This window comes from Nothobranchius furzeri, chromosome 11, assembly GCF_043380555.1.
Source record: "Nothobranchius furzeri strain GRZ-AD chromosome 11, NfurGRZ-RIMD1, whole genome shotgun sequence".
Lineage (NCBI taxonomy): Eukaryota > Metazoa > Chordata > Actinopteri > Cyprinodontiformes > Nothobranchiidae > Nothobranchius > Nothobranchius furzeri.
The window spans coordinates 28,002,306-28,015,472 of record NC_091751.1 but is presented as its reverse complement, the minus strand read 5'-3'; the positions used below and the strand labels follow the sequence as shown (position 1 = coordinate 28,015,472).

At 44.7% G+C, this 13,167-nt stretch overlaps 1 protein-coding gene across 1 annotated transcript; it reads left to right on the top strand.

Annotated features, from left to right (window-relative positions):
• The first annotated feature begins 475 nt into the window (after nucleotides 1-475).
• twist1a (twist family bHLH transcription factor 1a) lies at nucleotides 476-1,707 on the top strand. Its single transcript, XM_015955871.3, has 2 exons — nucleotides 476-1,264; nucleotides 1,525-1,707. Exon 1 carries the CDS (start codon nucleotides 680-682, stop codon nucleotides 1,229-1,231), a length of 552 nt encoding a protein of 183 aa, XP_015811357.3. The 5' UTR covers nucleotides 476-679; the 3' UTR covers nucleotides 1,232-1,264; nucleotides 1,525-1,707.
• Nucleotides 1,708-13,167: the final 11,460 nt, after the last annotated feature.

Here is a 13,167-nt window from a genome sequence, read left to right as displayed (position 1 = left end):
GCAGGGAGAACCTCGTGGGTTTCCGTAGGTCAGATGTTTTTAACAAATCCCACTTTAAGCTCTCAAACCTGCAAACTTTGGTTGCAGTTGGGTTCCTTTCAGTAAATACACGATGAAATCAGACTTGACAAGTGATGACTCCCTTCACAAAACACATAAACAGGCAAAGCCAAATTGATGTTTATGAACCAGCATGAAACTTTTTAATTAACTTGAGAGCTATAAAGCAGAAGAAAGGAACATGGAAAACAACGTTCATTTGCTTGGTTTGCGTTCCAAAAGTCACATTACGAAATTTTGAGCCAGAATTCATGGGAAGACGGAAAAGACCCCACTTTTGCACAAGACTACATGCTTTAATAACACCAGCCCAGCCGCATCCACTCGAACTTGCATGTTTTCAAAAGTTTTCCCGAGTCTCCTTCTCTTGTAGTGTTATGTTACACCCCTCCTCACCCAATCACAGAATCCTTCCCAAAATCCTCCTGCGCGCGCCCTACTATAAGAGTTCGGGTCCTCCCTGCCTGGCAGACACCTCTCCCTCTCTGATGCGCAACAGATTTCCCAATCCATCCCCTCACCCAGAGCAGGCCGCACTCCTCACTGCCTGTCTGTTGATGTTGTGACCACCTGTGTGGATTTTGGTCACTGCAAAGAAAGACGGATTTTTCTAAAGACAATGAGGCAAAACGACTCCACCCCGATGGACAGCGCTGGGAACAGTGACGAGGAGAGCGACCGTCAGCTGCCACGGAGAGGCGCGAGGAAAAAGAGGGCAGCGCGGAGGAGCACGGACGACGAGGAGGAGGGGGATTTGGAAAGCCCCAGTCCAGGCAAGAAGAAATGCAGAAAGAGCTCCAACGGAGGAGGAGGAGGCAGCGCCGGAAGCGGAGGCAGCGAGGCCAGCAGCAGTCCCGCTCTCTCCTTCGAAGACCTGCAGACGCAACGCGTCATGGCTAACATCCGTGAGCGGCAGCGGACGCAGTCCCTGAACGAAGCGTTCACGTCGCTACGCAAAATCATCCCCACCCTTCCGTCTGACAAGCTCAGCAAGATTCAGACGCTGAAGCTGGCGGCCCGGTACATCGACTTCCTGTGCCAGGTTCTGCAGAGCGACGAGCTGGACGCGCGGGGAAGCAGCTGCAACTACGTGGCGCACGACAGACTGAGCTATGCCTTCTCAGTCTGGAGGATGGGGGGTGCGTGGTCCTTGTCAACAACGTCCCACTAACTGGAACAGTGATGATGGTGATGGGACTGCAGGGTAAGACACTTTTATTGTCCAACCTACAGGAACTACAGGTGTGCCAAAATGACTATGCGCATTTTACGCGCAGCATCCAGATGGAAAATCAAATTGACTTAATTTGGGTTGAACATTTAAATGGTACCTAGTTAAAGAGTAAACCTCGCCTCTGCAAAACTTTTTTTCCATGATGATCCCATAACCTCAGTCCATTACATTTCACCCTAATAACTGTGTTGCTGCTGATTTTTTTATCCAGAATGTTCTTTCTTTCACAGACTTCCCAGAATGAAGAGCCAGTGGACCAGGCCAACTCTTCAAAAGATGCCAAAAACAGCTGAATCCCAGGTTCAGCTGTTTTGCTCCAGGCCTCGGAGGAAAGTTTTTATATTTCTCCTTGTGTGGACTGTAAAGGGAGCATTTAGGACGGATATGAAGAAAGACAGAGAGACCACTGCGACTATGAATGTTGTAAAAACAAAACGAGCCCTGATGAACTGCTCTGTTTTGAAACATGAGAGAAAAATGTCAATCCAATCCACATTTCGTGTGACAGTTTCACAGAAAATGAAGCGTGTTGTATTTATTTTTCTATGCAGGTATGAAATCCCTTCACCCCTTTTTCTCAAATAAAAGTAATTTATTTTGAAGGATTTTACCGTGTGTGTGTGTGTGTGTGTGTGTGTGTGTGTGTGTGTGTGTGTGTGTGTGTGTGTGTGTATGTGTGTGTGTGTGTGTGTGTGTGTGTGTGTGTGTGTGTGTGTGTGTGTGTGTGCGTGTGTGTGTGTGTGTGTGTCTTTTTAAACTTTAACACTCTGGAGGCAGGCGTTACAGGTTTGCAACGTTAAAACCTACCTACCTGGTTACTCCACGTACGAATTTCATGAGAATTTTTTTAACTCAGAAGTACCCCTGAAGGACTTAGTTGTTCATCCTTTTATCAAAACTTATTTTGAGCCTGAGAGGGTTAAATTCAACAGCAGGAGTTTGGTATAAATAACAACAAATGACTTTGTTCTGATCTGGTCAGCCTGTGCATTTCGTTTTCAATGGTTGTTATTGAAGTTCTACTAAATGGAGTAAAAGAAAACACCTCACACCAGTAGCACATTCAGCGGTATAATTTCATGATTTGGGGGATCTGGCAGAATTTGGAGATTTGGAAGATGTTCTCCAAGGCAGCAAGCCAGCACGAGAGTTGCCTGCAGGTGCTACAGCAACTAAACCACAGGAGATCTGACAAGTAAATGGGATGGGTAGGGGTCATGATGCAAACTGGTTGGATGTTGTGCAATTCCAACATAAAAATTAAAATTCGAGAATATAGTAACATGAAAGCAATTCCATTCAGTTTAAGTGAAAAATCACAACAAAATCATCTTAATGTTTTTCACAAAGTAAACATTCCAACTGAACCTACTTATCAGTGAACTGCATCACTGCACCTGGTGGTAAGGTGTTTCCTGTTTTCAGTGTTGCACTACGTGTAGCTGTTCGCTCGCTAAAACTGATTTAATTTCTCTGTACTAGGATATCTCTGAGTTATTGTAGCACATAAGCACGCAAAAACACACATTTTCTGTTGTTCCACCTAGCTTTTAGGGAACCATTTGAGTTTGCACGCAGTTTATTTGGTGTTGAACAGTTTGCTCGTCCAGTTAGCTTAGCCTCAGCACGGCTATGGCTACTTCTGTCTCTGCTTCTCCGTCTCGCTCTCTGTGTCAGATGTTGTTACTCCTCTTCCTCCTTTAGCGATAATGGTACGTGTAATAAATGTAGCATTTTTGCAGCTTTGGAGGCGAGGGTGTCGGAATTGGAGTCCCGGCTCTGCGCTGTTGAAAAACCCGTAAACAGCCGTAGCAACTTAGCTAACGCGGGGCTAACTAGCTTAGAACAACCCTGTAGCAATCCTCCAGCAGAACCTGAGCAGCCGGGACCTCAGGCCGGCTGGGTGATGGTACGCAGGAAGCATAGAACCCAGCCCGTGGACCACCACCAACCCGTCCACGTTTCTAATAGATTTTCCCCGCTCAGTGACGCACCCACTGATAAGCCGACTCTGATCATTGGCAGCTCCATAGTCAGAAACGTGGCATTAGAGACTCCAGCAACCATAGTTAAATGTTTACCTGGGGCCAGAGCGGGCGACATTAAATCTTACCTGGGATTTTTCACAAGTAAAATTAATTCTATTAGAAACAAAATCTTTAGCATCCTCCCTAATGCGATTTCTTCTTCCTCAGTAAGTGAGGCAGCATCAGAGGTGACTGTAGAACCTCATCTGTGCTTGAACCATTTTGATCCAGTTGAACTTTCAGAGTTATCAAAAATATTAGTGTCACGATCTGCCCCTGCCTTCCTGACTGTGTCTCTTTCCTGCCCTGATTAGTCCTTATTGTTCTCACCTGCCCCTCGTTAACCTGCCCATGTGTTCCTAATTTTCCCTGTGTATTTATACCTCCCTCCTTGTACCAGTCTTCGTCAGATCATTGTATGTGCATGTGCTTGTTTTGTCCTGTCGCTCCCGTTCCACCATTAAAACCATTTTTATTTTTCATCCGTGCCTGCTCTCCTGCCTCCTGAACTCTCCACCACACATTGTCTACCATCTCCACTCCTCCCAACATGACAGAATGATCCGACCAACCTGGACCTGTGGTGAGCGCTACATTCTGTTCTGGAGGATTATTTTTCTCTTTTTATCCCGTTTCAGCAGAGGGAGAATTCGGCCTGGAGTTTAGTTTTTCGGTGCATCCTACCTGTTCTCGGGGTGGTCGAACCCTCTGGGAGATCCTGGCGCATCCTATCTGTTTTTGGGGTGGTCGGGGTCATTCTCCTCTCCTGCTGTTGTGCCCCATCCTGGTTTTCACGGAAGCTGCTGTTTCCTGGAGCTTTTTGATGGAGGTAAAAACCCCTATGCACGCCAGCGTAATTCGGAGTGGTAGGGCTGGTCTTCCTGCTCCATATCTGCTTCCCTTCACCCGAGCCTCTGCCTGTGGATCCAGTCGAGTCGTGATGTGCACCTGTTCACTGTTGTTGAGTACCTGCTGCCGTTCCTGGTTTCCTTGCGTCGCTCCTGCTGTTCTTCCTTCTACCTGGTCCACGCCTGCTGGGTCTATGCCTGCAGGTCCTCCATGCTGCGGTCTCTGCTGGGTCCCACGCCTGCTGCTGCAGTCTCTGCTGGGTCCCACACCTGCTGCTGCAGTCTCTGCTGGGTTCCACGCCTGCTCCTGCAGTCTCTACTGGGTCCCACGCCTGGCTGCTGCAGTTTTCGTGTTCCTGTGTCAAGTCAAAGAGTTCCTGTGTCCCGAGTCAAAGAGTCCCTGTGTCCCGAGTCAAAGAGTCCCTGTGTCCCGAGTCAAAGAGTCCCTGTGTCCCGAGTCAAAGAGTCCCTGTGTCCCGAGTCAAAGAGTCCCTGTGTCCCGAGTCAAAGAGTCCCTGTGTCCCGAGTCAAAGAGTCCCTGTGTCCCGAGTCAAAGAGTTCCTGTGTCCCGAGTCAAAGATTTCCTGTGTCCCGAGTCAAAGATTTCCTGTGTCCCGAGTCAAAGGGTCCCTGTGTCCCGAGTCAAAGAGTCCCTGTGTCCCGAGTCAAAGAGTCCCTGTGTCCCGAGTCAAAGAGTCCCTGTGTCCCGAGTCAAAGAGTCCCTGTGTCCCGAGTCAAAGAGTCCCTGTGTCCCGAGTCAAAGAGTCCCTGTGTCCCGAGTCAAAGAGCTCCTGTGTCCCGAGTCAAAGATTTCCTGTGTCCCGAGTCAAAGATTTCCTGTGTCCCGAGTCAAAGAGTTCCTGTGTCCCGAGTCAAAGATTTCCTGTGTCCCGAGTCAAAGAGTTCCTGTGTCCTGAGTCAAAGAGTTCCTGTGTCCCGAGTCAAAGAGTTCCTGTGTCCCGAGTTAAAGAGTTCCTGTGTCCCGAGTCAAAGAGTCCCTGTGTCCCGAGTCAAAGAGTTCCTGTGTCCCGAGTCAAAGAGTTCCTGTGTCGCGAGTCAAAGAGTTCCTGTTCCCAAGTCCGAGTTTCCTGATCCTAGCTCAAGAGACCGTCGTAAGCCTGAGTTGTGCCGCCTAACCGAGAGGCCCCTGCTTTGCGACCCTGGTCTGAGCTCGGGGAAACTATGTAAGCCAGAGTTGTGCCGCCTAACCGAGAGGCCTCTGCTCTGCAACCCTGGACTGAGTCAAGTGTTCCTGTTCCCGTGTCTCGTGTTTCCTGTGTCCCCGAGTCCAGTGTTCTGGTGTTCCCTAGTCTCCTGTGTTATGTGGCCTTGTGGGCGTCTGGTATCCGCCCCTCGGGGGGGGGGGGGGGGGGGGGAGGGGAGACTGTCACGATCTGCCCTTCCTGACTGTGTCTCTCTCCTGCCCTGATTAGTCCTTGTTGTTCTCACCTGCCCCTCGTTAACCTGCCCATGTGTTCCTAGTTTTCCCTGTGTATTTATACCTCCCTCCTTGTACCAGTCTTCGTCGGATCATTGTATGTGCATGTGCTTGTTTTGTCCTGTCGCTCCAGTTCCACCATTAAAACCATTTTTATTTTTCATCCATGCCTGCTCTCCTGCCTCCTGAACTCTCCACCACACATGGTCTACCATCTCCACTCCTCCCAACATGACAATTAGCTTCATCCACACCTTCAACTTGCATTTCGCATCCAATCCCAACCAAATTATTTAAAGAAGCATTTCCTTTGGTTACTGCCCCCATTCTAGATATAATCAATCTATCCTTAGTAAATGGATATGTACCACAGGATTTTAAGGTTGCTGTAGTCAAACCTTCACTTAAGAAGCCTTCTCTGGATCCAGATGACCCAATTAATTATAGACCAATATCTAACCTTCCATTTTTATCCAAAGTCCTGGAGAAAATAGTGGCCATCCAAGTATGTGAGCATTTAAACACTAATGCTCTGTTTGAGGAATTTCAGTCTGGTTTTCGAGAGTATCACAGCACTGAAACTGCATTAGTGAGAGTTACAAATGATATTCTCATGGCCTCAGATAAGAATCTTGTGTCTGTTCTAGTCTTGTTAGATCTCAGTGCTGCCTTTGACACAGTTGATCACAATGTTCTTGTAGAAAGGCTTGAACATGTTGTAGGGATCAAAGGAACAGCGCTAGGCTGGTTTAAATCTTACCTGTCTGATAGATTTCATTTTGTAAATGTACATGACAAATTTTCTTCATACTCCAGGGTTACTTGTGGAGTGCCACAGGGTTAAGTTCTTGGACCAGTTTGTTTTACTATAAATATATATGCTCCCAATTGGTCAAATCATTAGACAGCATGGGATATACTTCCACTGTTATGCTGATGATACTCAGTTATATTTATCCATTAACCCTGATTAACCTAATCGGTTGGGTAGATTACAGGCTTGTCTTGAGGACATAAAAAATTGGATGACTCTAAACTTTTTGCTTTTAAATCAAGACAAGACGGAAGTTCTCATCTTTGGACCAGAAATCCAGAAAAGGAAATTGCTTAGTCAATCACCTGACCTGAACGTCATTACAAAGAACAAAGTAAGGAACCTTGGTGTTATCTTTGACCAGGACATGTCATTCAAATCCCAGGTTAAACAGGTTTGTAGGATTTCCTTTTTCCACCTTCGGAATATTGCGAAAAATTAGAAGCATCCTTTCCAGGAGTGATGCTGAAAAACTAGTTCATGCATTTATTACATCAAGACTGGATTACTGTAATGCATTACTCTCAGGAAGTCCAAGGGAATGTAGTTAAAAGTCTTCCGCTTGTCCAAAATGCTGCAGCTAGAGTTCTGATGAGAATTAAAAAGAGAGATCATATCTCTCCTCTCTTAGCTTCCCTACATTGGCTACCTGTTAAATTAAGAATAGATTTTAAGATCCTTCTTCTCACATATAAAGCTCTTAATAATCAAGCTCCATCATACATCAGTAATCTGATTGTTCCATACGTTCCTAACCGAGCACTTCGCTCTCAGACTGCAGGTCTACTGGTGGTTCCCAGAATATCTAAACTTAGGATGGGAGGCAGATCTTTTAGTTATGAGGCTCCTCTCCTGTGGAACCAGCTCCCAGCTTTAGTCCGTGAGGCAGACACTTTGTCTACTTTTAAGACTAGGCTTAAAACATTTTTATTTGATAGGGCCTATGGTTAAAATCTGATGTTAGCCTAGATCTGGACAAGTGGGGGAGTAGAGGGAGGTGGAGTGTACAGTCGGTAAAGACATCTCTCCCTTGCCCTGCCTCCAACATGCCTCCATCTAAATAGGATAGATTATCCTGAGTTATCTCTGTAGTTATGCTGCTATAGGCTTAGACTGCTGGAGGATACACTGACCACTTTTCACACTCTACTGCTTTCTTCTACAATCTGCTCTTTAACTGTATTATTTTCTGCAATTTCAGCTGTTAACTTTATTTTCTCTCTAAGTATTTTTCTCCCCAGAAGAAGCTACAATGATGTTCTGCTGAGCTTTTGTGGCCTGATGGAGGGGGCCATCGTCTAGCACACTGCTGCTAACCATTAAAACATTCTCCCTCTCCTGATAATAACTTTTTGCTTTCCTTGACGTTGGATGTGCTACTGCTAGTTTATCCGTTTAATTATAGATCCACTAGGATAAATACAATAAAGTTTATCTCTCAACAAATAGAATATTTACTAAGACATCACAATATAACTATAGACACATTACTTTGTCTTTGTCTTTGTGTGTGTGTGTGTGTGTGTGTGTGTGTGTGTGTGTGTGTGTGTGTGTGTGTGTGTGTGTGTGTGTGTGTGTGTGTGTGTGTGTGTGTGTGTGTGTGTGTGTGTGTGTGTGTGTGTGTGTGTGTGTGTGTGTGCTCTGTCTTCTCGGTCCCCAGTGAGTCGTGGAGGATGGCTGCTTATACTGAGCCAGGATTCTCTGGAGGTTTCTTCCTGTTAAAAGAGAGTTTTCCTCTCCACTGTCGCTTTATGCTTTCTTAGTATGATGATTGCTGTATAGTCACTGACACTAGTCAGTGACTTGATGCAATTTGCTGGGTTCCTTATATAGGAAACATTATTTCTGATTGGCTTAATGAACTGAACTGAATTGGAATGTTTATTATATGAAGTGCCTTGAGACGACTCTTGTCGTGATTTGGCGCTAGATAAATAAAATTGAATTGAATTGAATTCAGTTTAAGTGAAAAATTACAACAAAATCATCTAAATGTTTTTCACAAAGTAAACATTCCAACTGAACCTGAATCAGTGAACTGAGTTCAGTTCATTAAGCCACTTAGTGAAAAGTTTCCTGTGTAAGGAAACCCTGGCTCAGTATAAACAGCCATGACTCACCGTGTTGGAGAAGACAGAGCAGAGACACACAATAATAAACAGATGAACTAGTGGTAGCACTTGAGTAAAACATTAATATCCAGAGAGAGAGAATTAGAAGGACAAGTTAAGATGTTTTGCATGGTTAAAACATACGCAACATACAAAAATATTAAATATTATATTATACATATAAATATCTAATATTTGTGTGTATTTATCAAAGTAAATAAAAAGTTAAAGTACTTGTTTGTAAGATGGTTTATAATGAATTAAACAGCTCTAAATCAAGTAATCGTTTTGTTGTTTCGTGAAAATTGTATCCACGGCATCCCTCAGTGGGATTAAAGTTTAATTTCTGAAAATAAGATATTTAGCTTTTTAGTAAACTTTATAATTCACATGTGAACAACAGATGTTATAAATATATCCTTTTCTAAAAAAAAAATTTTTTATTATTGTTAGAGGCTTATTTAAGCCAAAATGGTCAAAAAGAGTGAACATAAACATTATTCCCCCCATACTAAGCAAGCATGCAACGACAGTGGAGAGGAAAACTCTCTTTTCACAGGAAGAAACCTCAATAGAATCCTGGCTCGGTATAAACAGCCATCCACCACAACTCACTGGGGATGGAGAAGACAGAGCAGACACAAACACACACACACACACACACACACACACACACACACACACACACACACACACACACACACACACACACACACACACACACATATACACACACACACACACACACACACACACACACACACATATATATATATACACACACACACACACATATGCACACACATGAACACACACAACATATACACCAAGTGTTTCCATGGCTACATTGTAATTTTATTAGTAAGAAATTAACTTAATTGTCTATCTAAGAGAGTTTATAATTAATTCAACAGGTAAGTAAATAAAACAAGAAAGTAAAATGTTATCAGGAGAAGGAGAATGTTTCAGTGGTTAGCAGCAGTGTTCTAGCCAATGACCCCCTCCATGAGGCCACCACAGCTCAGCAGAACATCATTGTAGCTTCTTCTGGGGAGAAAAAAACTTAGAGAAAAAATAAAGTTAACAGCTGAAATAGCAGGAAATAATATAGTTAAAGAGCAAATTGTAGAACAATGTAGTCAAGTGTGGAAAGTGGTCAGTTTGTCCCAACTACAGAGATAACTCTGGATAACCTAGCCTTTTAGATGGAGGCATGTTGGACGCAGGAAAAGGGAGAGCCGACTTTACCGACTGTACACTCCACCTCCCTCTACTCCCCCACTTGTCCAGATTTAGGCTAACATCAGATTTTAACCATAGGCCCTATCAAATAAAAATGTTTTAAGCCTAGTCGTAAAAGTAGACAAAGTGTCTGCCTCACGAACTAAAGCTGGGAGCTGGTTCCACAGGAGAGGAGCCTGATAACTAAAAGATCTGCATCCCATCCTAATTTTAGATATTCTGGGAACTACCAGTAAACCTGCAGTCTGAGAGCGAAGGGCTGTTAGGAATGTATGGAGCAATCAGGTCACTGATGTATGATGGAGCTCGATTATTAAGAGCTTTATAAGTGAGAAAGAGGATCTTAAAATCTATTCTGAATTTAACAGACAGCCATTGTAGGGAAGCTAAGACAGGAGAGAGATTATCTCTCTTTTTAAGTCTCATCAGATCTCTAGCTGGAGCATTTTAGACAAACTGAAGACTTTACATACATCTCTCCACGGACTTGTAGGGAGACGATTACAGCAGCATTATTGTGTTTTCACATCACAAGTTGTGTGCAGAAGGTAAAGCCATCAGCTCTGACCTGAAGCCCTGGCCGGCAAATAGGGGGGAGATCGATTCCCACCCTTAGATTACCGTGGCTGTGTTATCCTAAACTTGAGGCTGTTGCTCTGACGCAGAGGAATGTCACCTCTGAGGCTTCCAAACACACACACACACACACACACACACACACACACACACACACACACACACACACACACACACACACACACACACACACACACGTATAGGTTATAAACACAAGGAGAGAGATTTCTCACGCCCATGAAACAGGGAAATACATTCCACATAGCGGGAGAGGGGTCCTACAGCTCAGCTCCTGCACCCTTTGATGTTTAAAGTATTGCGATGACCGCTTGTTATCAGGGTGAAGGCATCTGGTTCTCCAGTTTTAATTGTGCTGTGATTTATAGACTCTTTGATGACTGACACTCTCTCTCCCAACCATTAATAATGCTTTATATTTCATTTCTTTTGGGGATTGTTATCCTTAAACCCGTCTGGTCCAGAGAGGACCCGTGTGTGTCTTCTGAACTAAAGATGGAACAGGTCTGAGTTCAAGTCTGTTTGGTTGTTTCAACACTCAACAGAGGTTTACCTGTCTGGTTTCCTTTCGCCCATCATGGTGCCTTCTTTACACATCTCTGGAGGTTGCCTTTACAGGGTAACAAGCCCTGGTTTACGTTAACCCCCAACACCACAAAAAGACCGGGAACGGGGGAGTCGGGGAAGGGGAGGGGAGGGGGGGGTCTTGATCTTAAAGTCTGGTTTCTATTAGTGCTAATTATCTGTGTTTCATGTGTGCACGCGTGAATGTGTATGTGCGTGCGTGCGTGCGTGCGTGCGTGCGTGCGTGCGTGCGTGCGTGTGTGTGTGTGTGTGTGTGTGTGTGTGTGTGTGTGTGTGTGTGTGTGTGTGTGTCTTTTACTCCTTCAGCTGAAGTAATGGTAATCAAACCTGAGACCAGTGTTATGAGCTGAGATGAAATGTTTCTTTACATTTACCTTGGCCCACAGCTTCAGCTCAGACAGTGGTGGAATAAACCGGTGAACTGGCCTCAGTTTGTTTCAGCTCATTATAGAAACATGTCACATATTCATTCTAGATAACATCTGGCCTCTCAGTATTCAAGGCACCTCAGTGTGACATAAAACAAAATGATGTGTCAAGTCCAAGGTAAAGAAAAACATAACAATGACAAATAAAGCAGTAATACAGATTAAAATACCAATTTAATAATTTCATAATTGTGGAGTTTTGCTTTTGTTCTTAAGAAAGAACAGATGTAGACTGGTATTGTGGTAAAGGAAGCATGCATTTAGAGGTAACATTACATCCAAAGTCAGCAAAATGATTTTTGCTTTGCAGGTAAGTCTAGCCATGCTCCATCTAAACCCCAGCAGGTACCAATCAGTATGGTGTTCTGCCAATCACAGCGCTCTATCGGTTAGGTGGGTGGAATGATGTGATGGAGTAGAACAACTAAGATGGCGACAGCTCATTTGAAACGTCTATAGCATCAACTTTGGACTTTTTAGATTTGTGCTTTTCTATGAGTCAAGAGCAGATGAAGGTACTTATGTTCTTCATTTAGAAATTCTTCATGTGAAATTTGCGCGCATGCATGTGTTGTGCACACTAGGGGTTGTATCAACTAGTCGACTAGTCGAATTTACTGCTATGTAGTGACTTTTTATGCCTTTTGTAGACTAGTCGCTGTCACGTGATAATGACCGACAAGATGCAATCCTCGGAAAAGACAGCAGATGATGAGCCCCTACGCGGCGGGAGGTGACGCACTGTGCCAGAGTGTCCGTATCTGACGCCCGCGGCAAAACAGGCATTTAACCAAATTGTGACGTTTACCCTCTTGCAATTTAACCTTCCCCTCACCCCCATCCTAACCTTAACCAGCTTGCACATGCAAAGCTCTGATCGTTGACTCCTCATTCTCCGCTGGTCCTGGGTCACTCCTGGCTGTCCCTGCATAACCTTTACGTGAATTGGAAAACTAACAAAGTGGAAGAGTGGAGCCCCAAATGCTCACAGACCTGCTTCCGCTTAGCCTCACCCATTCTCTGCAGTCCTGCAACTCCTCCCTCAGAGAAGATTGATTTATCCACGGTGCCACTGGTCTACCATGACCTCAGTCAAGTCTTCAGTAAAGACCGGACGTCTTCACTTCCTCCTCACAGACCGTTCAACTGCAGCATAGATCTGCTGCCCGGAGCTCCTCTTCCCTCCAGCCGACTTTATCGCCTCTCGAAGCCAGAGAGAGAGAGAGAGCATGGAGAGCTACATTCAGGAGTCTCTGGTTGCCAGTCTCATCAGACCGTCCTCCTCACCCCTGGGTGCGGGTTTTTTCTTTGTCCCCAAAAAGGAGGGAACGCTCAGACCCTGCATCGACTAGAAGTTTAAATCAGATATCTGTCAAAAACAAATGCCCACTGCCTTTGCTAACGTCTACCTTTGAGCCCATTCAGGATGCCACGATTTTCAGCCGGTTGGACCTCAGAAACGCTTACCATCTGGTACGGATTCATCAGGGAGACGAATGGAAGACTGCTTTTAAGACACCCATTGGGCATTATGAATATTTAGTAATGCCTTTTGGTTTGACTAATGCCCCAGCCGTTTTCCAGGCCCTTGTGAACTCTGTGTTGGGAGACTATATAAACAAGTTTGTCACCGTCTACTTAGATGACATTTTAATTTTCTCCAGTTCTGAAGAACAACATATTAAGTATGTCAGCACCTCCTGGAAAACTGCCTTTATGCTAAAGCGGAGAAATGTGAGTTTCATGTCCCTAGAGTTAAATTTCTTGGTTTCATCATAGAGAGTGG

Bases quoted from the DNA above. Each gene is read 5' to 3' on its own strand.
- twist1a (XM_015955871.3), top strand. From the start codon at position 680: ATGAGGCAAAACGACTCCACCCCGATGGACAGCGCTGGGAACAGTGAC.